At 35.7% G+C, this 13,673-nt stretch overlaps 1 protein-coding gene across 1 annotated transcript; it reads right to left on the bottom strand.

Annotated features, from left to right (window-relative positions):
* Positions 1 to 4,309: 4,309 nt before the first annotated feature.
* LOC123693740 (striatin-4) lies at positions 4,310 to 12,636 on the bottom strand. Its single transcript, XM_045638941.1, has 9 exons — positions 12,194 to 12,636; positions 11,417 to 11,665; positions 10,540 to 10,708; positions 10,112 to 10,294; positions 9,438 to 9,536; positions 7,838 to 8,028; positions 6,935 to 7,225; positions 5,937 to 6,203; positions 4,310 to 5,598 (listed from the first exon to the last, which is right to left on the bottom strand). Exons 1-9 carry the CDS (start codon positions 12,410 to 12,412, stop codon positions 5,224 to 5,226), a joined length of 2,043 nt encoding a protein of 680 aa, XP_045494897.1. The 5' UTR covers positions 12,413 to 12,636; the 3' UTR covers positions 4,310 to 5,223.
* Between the last annotated feature and the right edge of the window lie 1,037 nt (positions 12,637 to 13,673).

The following is a 13,673-nucleotide window of genomic DNA, read 5'->3' as shown; positions in this document are numbered from 1 at the left end:
AAAATGGGACATGCTGCGTTGCTTTTGTTTTTTAATTATTATTTTCACATGTTTTGGCGCCAACTTAAAGTTATTTGTGAAGAGAATAAATTAAAAATTAGTCATTTTTTACTATGTCTGCTCAACGAGGTGCAATAATATCCTTATATGAGGCTGGTAAGCGGCAGTGCGCGGTAGTGCGACTTCTCGGTATCAGTCGGCAGTTAGTTTCTTCTGCTATTAAACGCTACGATGAGCTTGGCCAACATGGTAACTGTCTGGGAAGAGGCAGAAAAAGAACTGTAAAGACGCCTAGGCTTCGACATATCGTCAAACAAAGATAGACCCGCAATTCACAAGCCAAGGTAAGAAAAATGGCTCGAGATTTAGGTGTAAGTCATTCAACGTTACAACGAGTTGTTAAAAATGAGCTCAAGTTAACAGCATACAAGCTTCGAAAAGCGCAGCGGTTGGATGATAAAGATAAAAAAATACGCCTTGAAAGATGTCGCTTACTGAAAGCGCGCTCCGCTGGTGAAGCGTGGAAAAATATTTTTTTCACCGATGAAAAAATTTTTCAGATTGAACAGTCTCATAACCGCCAAAACGATAAAGTTTACTCTTCTAGTCGCCCTGGAGCCACAGCAATTATCCCCCATCGGCATAGACCGGATTCAGTCATGGTTTGGCGTGGCATTTGCTCAACAGGCAAAACTCCTCTCGTTTTCGTAAAAAAAGGTGTGAAAATGAATCAAGAAATAAACCGACGCGATATTTTAGAGAGTGTAGTTCTTCCTTGGAGCCAGTAGCACTTCGGTGACCAACCGTGGACTTTTCAACATGACTCTACTGCATCTCACAGGGCCTCAAATGTACAGTAGTGATGTATGGACCATTTCCCAGAGTTCATAAGTTCCAAGGAATGGCCTCCATTTTCACCAGACCTTAATCGAATGGATTTCAGCGTATGGTCAATTCTAGAGGCGAAGGCCTGTGCAACATCACACAGAAGTGTAGACGCGCTGAAGGCAACACTTACTCGTGAGTGGGACAAAATATCTGAAGAGGAGGTACGGAAAATCGTCGAAAACTTCAGAAAACGTTTAAGCCTTTGTATTAAAGCTAAAGGTGGTTATTTTGAAAATAAATAGATATTTACATTAAAATAATACTGTATTTTTATTATTTAGTAGTCACAGATATACTGTATAAAAGAAAAATAAAATAAATCGTAAAATAAGTTGTCAACGTATTTCAGAGCCACCCTGTATTTATACAAAATAGGTATTCCGTATGAAAAGTCTGTGAAAATGTGACATTTCAAAATGGCGGCACGTAGATCCAGTTTTGAGCCACCGGGTCAGTTAAGTTTGTGGCACTGTGACTAACTAGTTGTTAGAATTAAAGAATAATATTTTAATGAAATTTGGCATGTATGGAGTTATTGCAGATCAGACTTTCTGAAAGAATATTCTTTCACTCATTTACAACTAACTGGTAGATTATTCATAAAAAAGCTAAAAGCACCACAATAAAATATGTAAATCTATTTAATTCCTTTTAACTTATACACTATGAACAAATTAAATCTATGAGTAGCATTAATGATAAACGTTGGAATCTATCCTTGTAATATAGGTTTATGTATTGGTGGCAAATGTCTATCAGCATACATCGGCAATTCCTCTGGGGGCGGGGGATTCGGCAGCTCTGCTAACTTCTGCGCGATCCACATCAGCACGTACACGAATATACCCATTCCTAAAATATTGTTTAACTAACATTTAAATAATATAAAAAAATTCGATCTCGAGGCGGGATTCGAACCCGCGTCTTTTTGCCGTACCGTGGCAACGCCACGCAACGCAACGCAACATTTCGGCCACCAGTGATTCCGACTCGGAAATCGAATTACATCTACTCTTTTGAATTTTTCTGCTCTTCTATTCTTTAAGAAAATATTTATGATTCATTTGAATGTTATATTACACTAAAAATAATATCTATTATTTTTTGTTTAGGCAAATTAATTTAACAGGGGTTTCTAAATGATTTTCTGAATCCATACTAATATTATAAATGCGAAAGTAACTCTGTCTGTCTGTCTGTCTGTTACTCAATCACGCCTAAACTACTGAACCAATTTGCATGAAATTTGGTATGGAGATAATTTGATACCCGAGAACGGACATAGGCTACCTCTTATTGCGAAATATGTACCACGGGCGAAGCCGGGGCGGACCGCTAGTAGATTATAAGTTCTTATAAGTTCAAAACAGGAAATTCAAACCTCACCAAATCTGTTTAGAGACAATATTTAATAAAAATAAGAATAGATAACTCAAAGAAATATGATGATGATGAGTTTAATTAAAACTGATTTTTGAAAATGTTATTGATTCAAGACTTGAAAATAATTTTACTTGTTATATGCATTTTTATTTGACTAGGTTTGTCTTAAGAAAAATTCAAAATAAAACTTACCAATCATGTTCAATAACACAATAAAAGGTAATCTCAGCAACAATGAATTTTTATTAATGAAATAAGCGTGCCATATGAAATCGATGTAAAGTTGTTTGTGTGTTTTGTTAGCAAACAACCGTAATTGGAACCTTGTTGTGGTTCATCTTTGAAAATAATATTCAATTGAATATTTGCAATGTTGCATAAGTAAATATTTTTAAACAGAACATATTTTTGGTAGTTTCATTACCAGTTTATTTGATGGCTACCTACTGTTAATTATTTCAAAAACCCAAAACAGGAATCATCTGCTATCATAGTATGTGAAGTCTCATGAAATCAGCTGATAATATCATTATAATTTATCTTTTAATTTTTAAAATAAAATACTACAAATAAAAAACTTCAAACTGAACGAGAAAATTTCTCAAAAAAGTAAAACGATATTTTTAATAATTTTTATATTTTGTATTCTAGTTATATGAAAAATAAAAACAAATTTTATATAATATTACGTATGAAGAACATACCTATTCAAAGAATTGGCTACAATCAATTGAAGCATTGGGAGCAACAAGGGCGTTCGGTACCCAAAGTCCGTTTTGATGTTATTACATCAAAACATGCACAGAGCCATCTAGTTTCGTATCCCGAAAACTTGTTTAGATCAGCCGCTTTTTGATGGCGTGAGAATCAATAATGTCAAAGGTGGCACTACGCCCTTATTGCATAGATATCAAAAGTGCGTTTAAATTCGAACACTTTACGACCTGTCTGCAGTTTGTAAAAACTTATTGTGTAAAAAATGATTGAAACGAGTGATTCAAGTGACTTAAGATCAGATGCTGACCAGAGCGAACATGAGCCCCTCAAAAAAAGGGGAAGAAAGAAGGTGAAGAATGAAAACATGTGAAAAAAAAACGTGCCGAAAGTTAGAGAAGTTTTGGTGAAGAATATACATCAGCTCAAGGAAGGAAGCCTAGAAAAGTTTGTTAACATATTACCACGTGTTGTTCCAAAAAAATGCACAGAGAAGATTTTTTTGTAACTTTTGAAACATAGGTGACAATGCGCAGCAAGATACCCTCATAATGTCGTGTTTAGAAAAAGTGTTAAAGTTGAGAGAAAATGTTGGGCCTGATAAGTTGAAACTTTCAATGGAAATACTTTTTAACAGTAGATGGATTAAAGATAAACATTTGCAGAAAGGAACTTACTGTCGCTACTAAAAATCTCGGAAAAACGGCCAAAGTCCATTTTGATGAATCTGATTAAAACCACGAAAGTCAGAAAAAATGATAAAGTTGAATATTTGAACGGTGGTTGTAATAAATACACATTAACTTACATTTCTTATTTTATTTTCAACGCAAAATCAATAGCAAAATTAACGTCCTATCTGTTTTACCAGTTGGGTGCAACAAGGGCGGATAACACAAGTTAAAAAAAATTGATTTTATGATATTTCTGATTTTTTCAAAATAATCATAATACCTTCATCTTTTTGCTAAATCATGGGTCTAAGAAATTATACAGTAAATGTAAGTCAAATTATAAGTATTAAAATAATGTAAGGCATTACAACTTTCATTATCATTTTTCTCGAAACTCTATTTTACAACATACGCCCTTGTTGCACCCAATGCTTCAATTTGGCATCATGATTCATGTCTCTACTATGACCGTATTTTTCCCACGTCGCATGCTTCTCTTTGCCAAAAGAACGATGCGACTTGGAATACCAAAAAGAGTAATTAATCTTTTTTTAGAAAAAGATCTTTAATCACATTTATTAATTAGTTTAAATCTAAGGTATACAAGGATCAAAGGATAGTGAAAAGAAATATAAAAAAACAACGCGTAGTTCGGTTATGTTGCTTTTTACTATCAATTTGGATGTATGTGTACATATGAATTCGAGGAAAATAAAGGAATAATTATGTAATGTTTTATAATATATATTCTACATTGCAGTATTCATTATGAACAAACATTACTTATTTTACTTCCAATACAGTACTCCTAGCCGTTCCATTTTTGTTCGACCGCTCCTCATTGCACGAGATATTATGAGAGCAAGATATAAGACAAAACGTAAGAGTCGTCTATATAAATCGAAACGATTTAAATAAAATATATACTAGCTAATGTAATCACTTCGAACGTTATCTGCAAAATATCAAATACTGCATAAAATCTAACTGTACAGATACGTGACACGAACGTATCAAAGAAAAATCTTCGATATCCTCATAATGTTTGTTACAAAGGTCACGCTTACAGATGCATAGAAACGAACAATATCTTTAACTCACTGCGTATAGTAAAATCGGTGAAAAAGTCGCGATAAAAACCTAAAATCCACATACTGAAAGTCTAAAAATATATTATAATAGATTCCAAATGTCTATACATAGATGAGTGTCCACTACGCGCTTGTGACGAGCGTCGAAGCGCGCCCGGAACGTTACGTTACAATATTTTTAAATACGTTAAAAACGAAACGTATAATCGTCGCATTTCACGAACGCCGTCCCTCTACTGTCGCATCATATACGTTCCACGAATTCATCCTACAGACGTACGTACGGTCGGAACCGAAAGGGGGAGCTTCCGCGTTTCGGTAGAATCGTAACACTGAACGATACACATAAATTTAAGAAAGTACATATTCGAGTGCGCCTTCATGAAACGCGCGGATTACACGGCGGCGGCGGTCGGCTCGCGGGCCGGCGCACGGGCGACGGGCGGGGCGGCACTCGCGGGGCGGCGCGCCGCTCACACGAACACTTTGGCGAGCCCGTCGGCGCCGGCGCTCGCGATGTAGGGCCGCATCGGGTGGAAGGCGACGTCGAGGATGCCCTCGTCGAACTTCTTGCGGTGCGCGGTGATCTCCTGCACGCACGTCTTGGTGTCGAGGTTCCACAGGCGCACGGAGCAGTCGTGCGAGCCGGAGAGCAGGAACAGGCCGTTGGGGTCGAGCGCGAGGCCGGTGACGGCGTCCAGGTGCGCCACCATCGCGTTGGCGCAGCGCCCCGACACCGCGTCCCAGAAGCGGATGTGCCGGTCCTCGTGCGCCGTCACCAGCACCGGCAGCGTGGGGTGCGAGCGCACGCGGTGCGCCGGGCTCGAGCACGACACGCGCAGCACCGTCTGCAATGCAAACACCAAAATGTCAAGCTCCCCTTTCTATACATGCATATAGTTGTTTATTTCACGCGTCACTCAAAGGTGATAAACGAAAAATGTCATAAAAAAATGTTTATTAATGATCACAACGTGTCTTCACATTCATACCTCTTTTTGTCGAGTAATGTTGGTAAATTGGATATACCTATTTAAAAATTGTGTTCACAATGTCCAGCTAGCAGCTTACCATCAACTAATTAATCACCTCTTAAAATATGCATATAACACGCTTTTAAAATTCTATGTCAAGTTAACACATTCCCAAAGTTACATTCCCAACAATACAAAACTCCCGCACGCACCTGCGCAGTCTCCAAATCGTAGAGCAGCAGCGATCCATCATTGTACACGACGGCGGCGCGCGTGGCCGCGTCCGCGAAGTCGGCGGCGGCGGGCGCGGGCGGGGCGAGCGGCGCGGGCGCCACGTCGTCGCGCAGCGTGCACAGCAGCGGGCGCGGCGCGCGCGGCGCCCACAGCCGCGCCGTGCCGTCCGCCGACGCCGACAGCAGCCGCCCGTGCGACCACGACAGCGACCACACCGCGTCCGTGTGATCGCGCAGCACGGGGCCCTGTCAATGGTTCCGGTATTCATGTCACAGATACATTGTCCACGATCAAACCGTGGCGTATGTGTGATCGCGCAGCGCTAAGACTTTGTCCACGATCAAACCGTGGAGTATGCGTGATTGCGCAGCACTATAACTAGACTTTTATGTCGAACCCTAAAATTCACAGTTTTACTTATCTAGCTTGCGAATTCGTCATTTTCAAATCCATGCATTATAATATAAACTCATTATGCATATATTTATGTAATAATAATCTTATATTAATCTGCTCAAGTCATAAAAATTTACAATGTATCATATTAAAACCACTTTCGAGATATTTCTATTAATTCACAAAAACTTAGCAATATTATAAATAATTAACGTTCAATATTTTTAATTGAGTTATTTTTCAAAAAAAATATAGCAAGATCATGTTGCTAAATGAAAAACACTGTCGTAAAAATTAATGGATAATATAAAACATGCTTGGTATCATCATCAATTACAAGTAATTATCAATTTATCGCAATTAACGACGATTTATTGCTGGCTGCAATTTTAATTCCATAAACAGCTTAATGACATTAACATCTACACTAATCGTTTAATTACTCTTTGATTACAATTACATCTTACAAAATTACCATAGAATAGTATTAACTATTTATTTATTTATTAATAAATTATTAAAATTACATTAAGTAACAACTCACAAAAACAAAAATCATTATTAAACAAACGAAACGAACCTGTACAGCAGAGTCATACGGATCATAAGGATCAGCAGTGAGCGAGGGTAGATTCCACACACGGATGGTGCCATCAATTCCTGCGGAGAAGCACTCCTCCGAGCGCGGGGCTCCCATGGCGAGGCACAGTACCGGGGCGGAGTGCGCCCGGAACGTGTACAGGGGCTCCACGTCCAAGCCGGCGGACTTCTTCGCCGTTACCGTTCGCTGCAGGTTCCACAGCTTGAGGGTGTGGTCTTCGGACGCTGTGACTAACGCCGCCTCGGTGGGATGGAAAGCAACGGCGCGGACCTGGGTTTTAGCAAATTATTTATCTAGTTTGAATATTTTATAAATGATATTCATATTCGAAAACGTACAAGTAACAGAATACATGTTCAAAAAAATTGGTTGTTTGTAAAGTAGGTTTACGATCGAGATGTTTACGTGATAACGTCTTATGGTGAGATGAGACGGGAGATCGGTCCGTCTCTCTCTCGTTATACCTGCGATCGCGCTCGTGAGGTTTTGGTGTGACACATGTTTCTGAACATGTCACCCGACTAAAACGATTTTAAAGACGTTATCACGTCAAAAATATAAAGTATTAAAGAGAGTTAAGAAAGAAAGTTTTTACTTTTGTGAACAATATGACAATTTGGAATAGTAGACTATTTAAAAAACACGGGTTTCTTATGCGACCTAAGATAGAAGTTATAAATTTTTCTTATCATATGCATACGATTACAAAAAGCCAGAAGGACTGTCGCCTTAACGCGTTACGTAACTAAGCGGTGTACCGTTCCTTAAGTTATTGTTTCCAAAAGCTATATTTTTTCACATAAGAATTACTTTGACCAGAAAGAACTCCTCCTGGTACCTGAAATAACTCCTATCTTATAAGTCCTATCAACAAACACTTACCCCGTCAAAATGTGAACGCAGCGTGTACTTGGGGTTCCACGTCTTGCGGAACGACTCCTTGCTGGCGCCGGCCACGTCGTACCCCTCGGGCTCGTTGCTGACCGTGAGCTGTGCGAGCTCGCCCAGCGCTAGCGGCTTCTCGTCCGCCTCGCCAGCCGGCCCGCTGCTGGCTGTGCCGCTTGGGAACTTCACTGGAATAATCGAGTGGATATGTTCATACTAATTCTTTGTTACCGTTTGCTAATTCGTTGCATACAAAAAAAATATATACATTTTACACATTTGATGCAAAAGTGCCTTTATTGCTTAACTGAAATTTACTGAAATTTCTTCCAAGCAATAACAATGAACACCAGGACAGTATTATTGAAAGTATGATGAAATACCAATATTTAATATACACTTATACAGTAATATGTAATATGTATTAGTATTTTGTGTAAATTATGATTTAATCAACAGTGTGATTATAGTAAAATTGTGCTGCTTAAAGTCACAGTAAATCTATAATTTCATCCTGTCATCTCCCTGTTTGAGGAATAAGGGAATTATATTGTGCTGGATATAATATAGAAATTTGACACACATACACAATGCGCAGCGTTGGCCCAACAGATAATCGTCGATGTATGCCGCCAATACGGCGATTATGAATATACATTTACAATGACGGCTGATCATATCCAATTAGGCCATCAACACTATCGTCATTGTCTATATTCGCCCAACGCTGCCCATTCTGTAGCTGCATTTTAGCACTGTTATATTATGTTAACTAATATCTACAAACATGATATAATTATTAATATGTACATAAACCATAATAGGTTGAAACTAACATAAATATTTTAATAACTTTGATTATGACTATCTTTATAATTTCCTCATTTATAGTTTAAAGAAACACGTATATAAATTATACGTAAAATAAATTGGGCACGTGTCCAAGTAAAATTTGAGAGACCTGTATGGAAAATAAAGTAGGAAAAAACAATGTCAAAAAATAGTTTTGGTTTAGTATAGTTAAATTTGATTGGACAAATTTATGGTGTAGTCTGTAACACTAATAAAGTAGCATTAATTAACAAGGCCATAAATTATCACCCATTGTAGCTATAAAGAAAAGAGGCCCAACACATGATGATAAAATGTAATCTCACAGTACTTGCATAACATAGAATATGTGACTTTACTGTAAATGTCTGTAAATGACTTTACTGTAAAATACTTTGTAAAAAATAAGAAATATATGTTGTATTTATTTAAAATTAGCCAGATTATTGGCTTATTAAACATATAATGACTTAACTGTAAAATACTTTGTAAAAAAATAAGAAATATATGTTGTATTTATTTAAAATTAGCAAGATTATTGGAATTACACATATAATTTCTAGACAAAAAGCACAGAATTATAAAAAGCAATGTATAAAACAAGGGAAACCCGTTATAAAAACATAATTTATACAAACAAAAGTAACATTAATAGCTTTAACGGGTGAGTGATCACTTATACTATATCATTTGCATCAACTTTCACTCTCTGGATATGAATGAAATGAAAATGAAATGAATACAACAAACATAGAGAACTACATACCAACATATTCATCACCCTGGCCTCCACCATCAGCCTCGGTTTCGGTGAGCAAATTCAGCTCATTAAGCACTTCTTCTGCTTCATGGTCTACTTCTTCACCTTTTGAAAAAGTGAAATAGTGAATAAATATTACACATCAGACATATATTTCACACCTTAGTGGTGCATTTACACATTCGTGTTCGCCATTCGTCTCGTCACTTAATGACAATACATTTGTATATGAGTGTCGTTGCGAACCACTATTCATGCATTTGTCGCCTTTGATCACGTTCGAAAAACGCTGTTAACACAAATTACAAAAACGCGAATCGCACTGTTTACGACTACGTATTCGTTATAAACCTCACTAATCTCCTTGCTATAGTATAATGTGTAAATGCACCTTAATAACGGCATATGCAACTTTTTAAAATATTATCGCGACATATTATTTGGTATTACTATTCAAATGTCTAAAACCTAAAATAATTCAACAATCAAGCTATTATGAGTACAAGAAGTTAGCACAGCACTCCATACTTACCGAAACCAATCACAATTCAAGTTCACATGACTGTAAAGCTAATTAATATAAAAGAAATACATATACATAATATAAACTTTACATAGAACAAGTTATATTTGTAAAGAACACAACAAAACAACACCATCATACACAAATATGCACAAACCTTGTTTATTTGTAGTGTGGTGCATTTGTTTGGCATTTAAATCTTCAATTTCGTCCATATCCATCTCCTGATTAGCCAGGAATTCAAAGTTAGCAAAAACTGCATTTTCTTGCACTGACAGCCCTTCCTCATTGTAACCTCCGCCACTTGATACAGCACCCTTGCGTTGTTGCTCTTTACCACCTAACAAGAACCAATTAAATTGTGTACAAAAGATGGTTTTGTATTCTATTAATGGGGCTAACTTTATCATACTCAAAAGTGAGTACATTGAGATATGTGAGATACATTGGCCCAAAATTAGAGAGATAGTATATATTTCCCTAATTTGATTGCATTGTTTCTTGTAAAAAATATGAATACAACTTTTGATACTAATAAGAAAAAAGTAATTTAAATGCAAATATAAACATGTAAACAATACATACCATAGTCATACATCATCATTTTGCGTCCAACAGCTGTGTTTGTGGAATAGTGATGCTTATCACAATTCCTATAATTGGATTCCTCAGCCTGTTCCTCATTATTCACACCCAATAATGTTCTCACTCGATTAGAACGAATATCCAGTATTGTATCTGTATAACCTACTTCCTGATGGCCAAAAGAAAAAAAAATAAACATAAAAATTTGCTAGATATTTATTATTATACTATATTCTCCATCAATGGTTGTAGAGATGAAGCATTAACAGTTCTTATAGCTGCTATTACCTACAATTTACATTAATAATTGAATAATATTGCAGTGTAAGTGCGCCTAAAAGAAAAATCCAAATACAATTCTTTTGATAACCCTATAAACTATATTTTATGGTAGCTAGGTAGGTATATTAGCAAGTTTTGTTTAAAACAGAATGCATGTTCATGGAGCTATATATAGCTAAAGGTCCCAAGGTCACCTAATAAATAAATAATATCACCTTACCCTAAAGCTATAATCCAATTGATTCAGAATCAATAGATTAGGGGTTCATTCTAAGTAATTTCTAAAAATAAATTCCTAGATAGTTGTACCCAAAATAACTTACAATAACAAATAATGTCCCAATTTATTATTCAATAAATCTTTTTGCATTGTGTTAAGGAATTAACACAATGAAAAAGGTTGGGTAGATTTATTTTCATAGGAGTCTCAAAATTTTAATACTGGTGTTTTTTCAAGTACTTTGACACAAGTAACCAGACCAGCCTTGCCAGGATTTCAAATTATTGTTATGTATAATTTATTTGGATTGTATATTTCAGGGAAAAAACTCTGATATTCTATAGCAAACTATACAAATATAAGCAATTAACAAACCTGCAGGTACTGTTTGATAAGTTGGCGACCCTGCTGCCACTGTGTTCTCTCTGCTGGCTCTGGTTCTACAGGTGGCTCATCTGGTGGCGGGCGCATATCACCTTGTTGCAGTTCCACACCATACTTCAGTTTATGAAACTTTGCTCTTTCCTGTTTTAATGCATATTCAAGCATTTTGATCCGCCTCACTAGATCGTTTTTTAAATTTTCTTGGCCCTTCCTTTCACCTTGAAGGAAGGCAATCCGTGCCTGTTATAAAGATTAAAGTTAATTGTTTGATATTGTTAGCTTAATTGTATATTTAATAATAAACAGAAAAAGCATTAACAATTTAAAAATCTGTATAGTAGTGATACTAATTAAATCATTTTTAATATATTTTATGTTACAATTCTGCTTCTTGACATTCTTATAATCTTTATTCATATGTAATTTTGTTTTATTATAAGAATAATGTGGTGATATTTACACTATGTAAATTTTACACATACAGTACATATTTTGGTAGATTCATGTTCAGACAAATCAGACATTGATAATAGACAGGTTTCTGAAATATTATCATTTGAAATTACTCAGCAGCTCTCTCTGTATTATAACAGCATTCAAAATTGACATGAAGTTTTTAATATCAAAATATTGAAAGTAATTTCAGTAAAAACATATTGTTAAGATTCATACAAAACAAGCATTAGAAAAATTGTCTACAATAGTTATATTTAAAATGAGTACAGATTCACAGGTGAAAAATCAATATGAAGTGTATAAAAATAATACCTCAAACTCAGCTCTATCCACCTCCCATTGTGATCTTTCGAGTTCGAATCTCGCCCATTCATGTTGGATAAAATGCAAAATGCCCGGTATCGAATACTGGACACTTTGACTAGATTCTTCATTTTGTTTATTATTTACACTAACTCCTATTTCAGATCCCACTTGCCCTCCGTTGTGATGAGAAACGGAGCTATCATCCATGGCTGTGGGGATTTTCATGACATGGCCACCATTACCGTACTTGTCACAGACCTATCAAGTGCTTTATTATAAACTACGCGAAATCGAGTACTAGAACAACATTTTTATTTATAATCTAACGTTTGCTACGGTGACTCCACCTAAATATCTTTTTACCAATGAATTCATGAATGACAAAAATTATTGCATGACGGAATACAAAAGTCGAAACGACGTCCGTCCACCGAACATTGCTTTTTATTTTTTTTCCATTCAGTGTTGCCGTTTTTCTTCGTAAAGTAAATCCAGATAATAAATTAAAATATTAATAACGAACAGATCACCTATAACCTCTAAGCCTATAACATTGTCTATGAGGTAGTCTTTTGCTCGCTTAAATCATTTTCATTAAATTCTCAGCATATCTAATATATAAAAATCAATGCCACTTTTCGTTGTAATTCCATAACTCGAGAACGGCTGAACCGATTTCGCTTAGATTACAAAATAAAGTACAGATGGAGCATGACAACCGCCCGTCGCCCTTGTCAAAGAAAATACGAAATCAAAAACAAATACGTCGCTGCACCAGTGCTATAGCGCATAAAGTGTCATGCAATACGTCAAAAAGGGTTTGCAATTTTAGTAAAAAAATGCCGTCTTGTGATAATAAAACGCTATAAAATTTGTTCCCGAAAACAAAAAAAAAGATAAAACATCGTTTCACAGGTTTTCTGTAGATTATTTGGCTGATTTATTTCTTTGTTACGAATAATAATTTTACAGATATGAAGGAATACAAAACTTCAACGTATGTTGCCAGTATTTTGAAAATGAATTTGCCATTTTTATTGGTAAAACGGTAAAATGGTTAAAAGATCTTCAGGGTAATGCTGTTGGATTTTTCGATCGTGAATGTGATTATTTGTATAGTGCACTAAAGGTTCATGATAATTATTAGATTATTTTAATAAGCATAATACATTATTTTGTTACTTTTATAAAGCTTAAAAACGTCATAGTCATTTTCGCTAGCGATTTAATTTATGTGAACTCCATGATGGATATGATGAAAATAAAATGTCCCGTATTCTCGACTAAAAACTACTGCTATTCGTATTCATATATTATGAAAAATAAAAAATAATATAATTATTGTAGTTAATATTGAAACTTTTTTTTATGTAATTTATTTAATAAAAAATTGAATACAATTATTTTGTCCATATATAACTTTAGTAGGCAGGTACTTTATGTAATAAAAGAATTTAAATAAAAATTAAAACTTGACTTCTCATTT

Source organism: Colias croceus, chromosome 8 (genome assembly GCF_905220415.1).
Source record: "Colias croceus chromosome 8, ilColCroc2.1".
NCBI lineage: Eukaryota > Metazoa > Arthropoda > Insecta > Lepidoptera > Pieridae > Colias > Colias croceus.
Note: the sequence above shows the minus strand (reverse complement) of the source record. Positions and strands in the feature narration are given on the sequence as shown.

What these genes read in the sequence shown, in the direction of transcription:
- LOC123693740 (XM_045638941.1), bottom strand. Translation starts at nt 12,412, where the DNA reads ATGAAAATCCCCACAGCCATGGATGATAGCTCCGTTTCTCATCACAAC. An exon ending in AATGATGATGTATGACTATG is followed by an intron (nt 10,295 to 10,539) that starts GTATGTATTGTT and finishes GGTTCTTGTTAG; the next exon opens with GTGGTAAAGAGCAACAACGC. An exon ending in TGCGTTCACATTTTGACGGG is followed by an intron (nt 7,226 to 7,837) that starts GTAAGTGTTTGT and finishes GCTAAAACCCAG; the next exon opens with GTCCGCGCCGTTGCTTTCCA.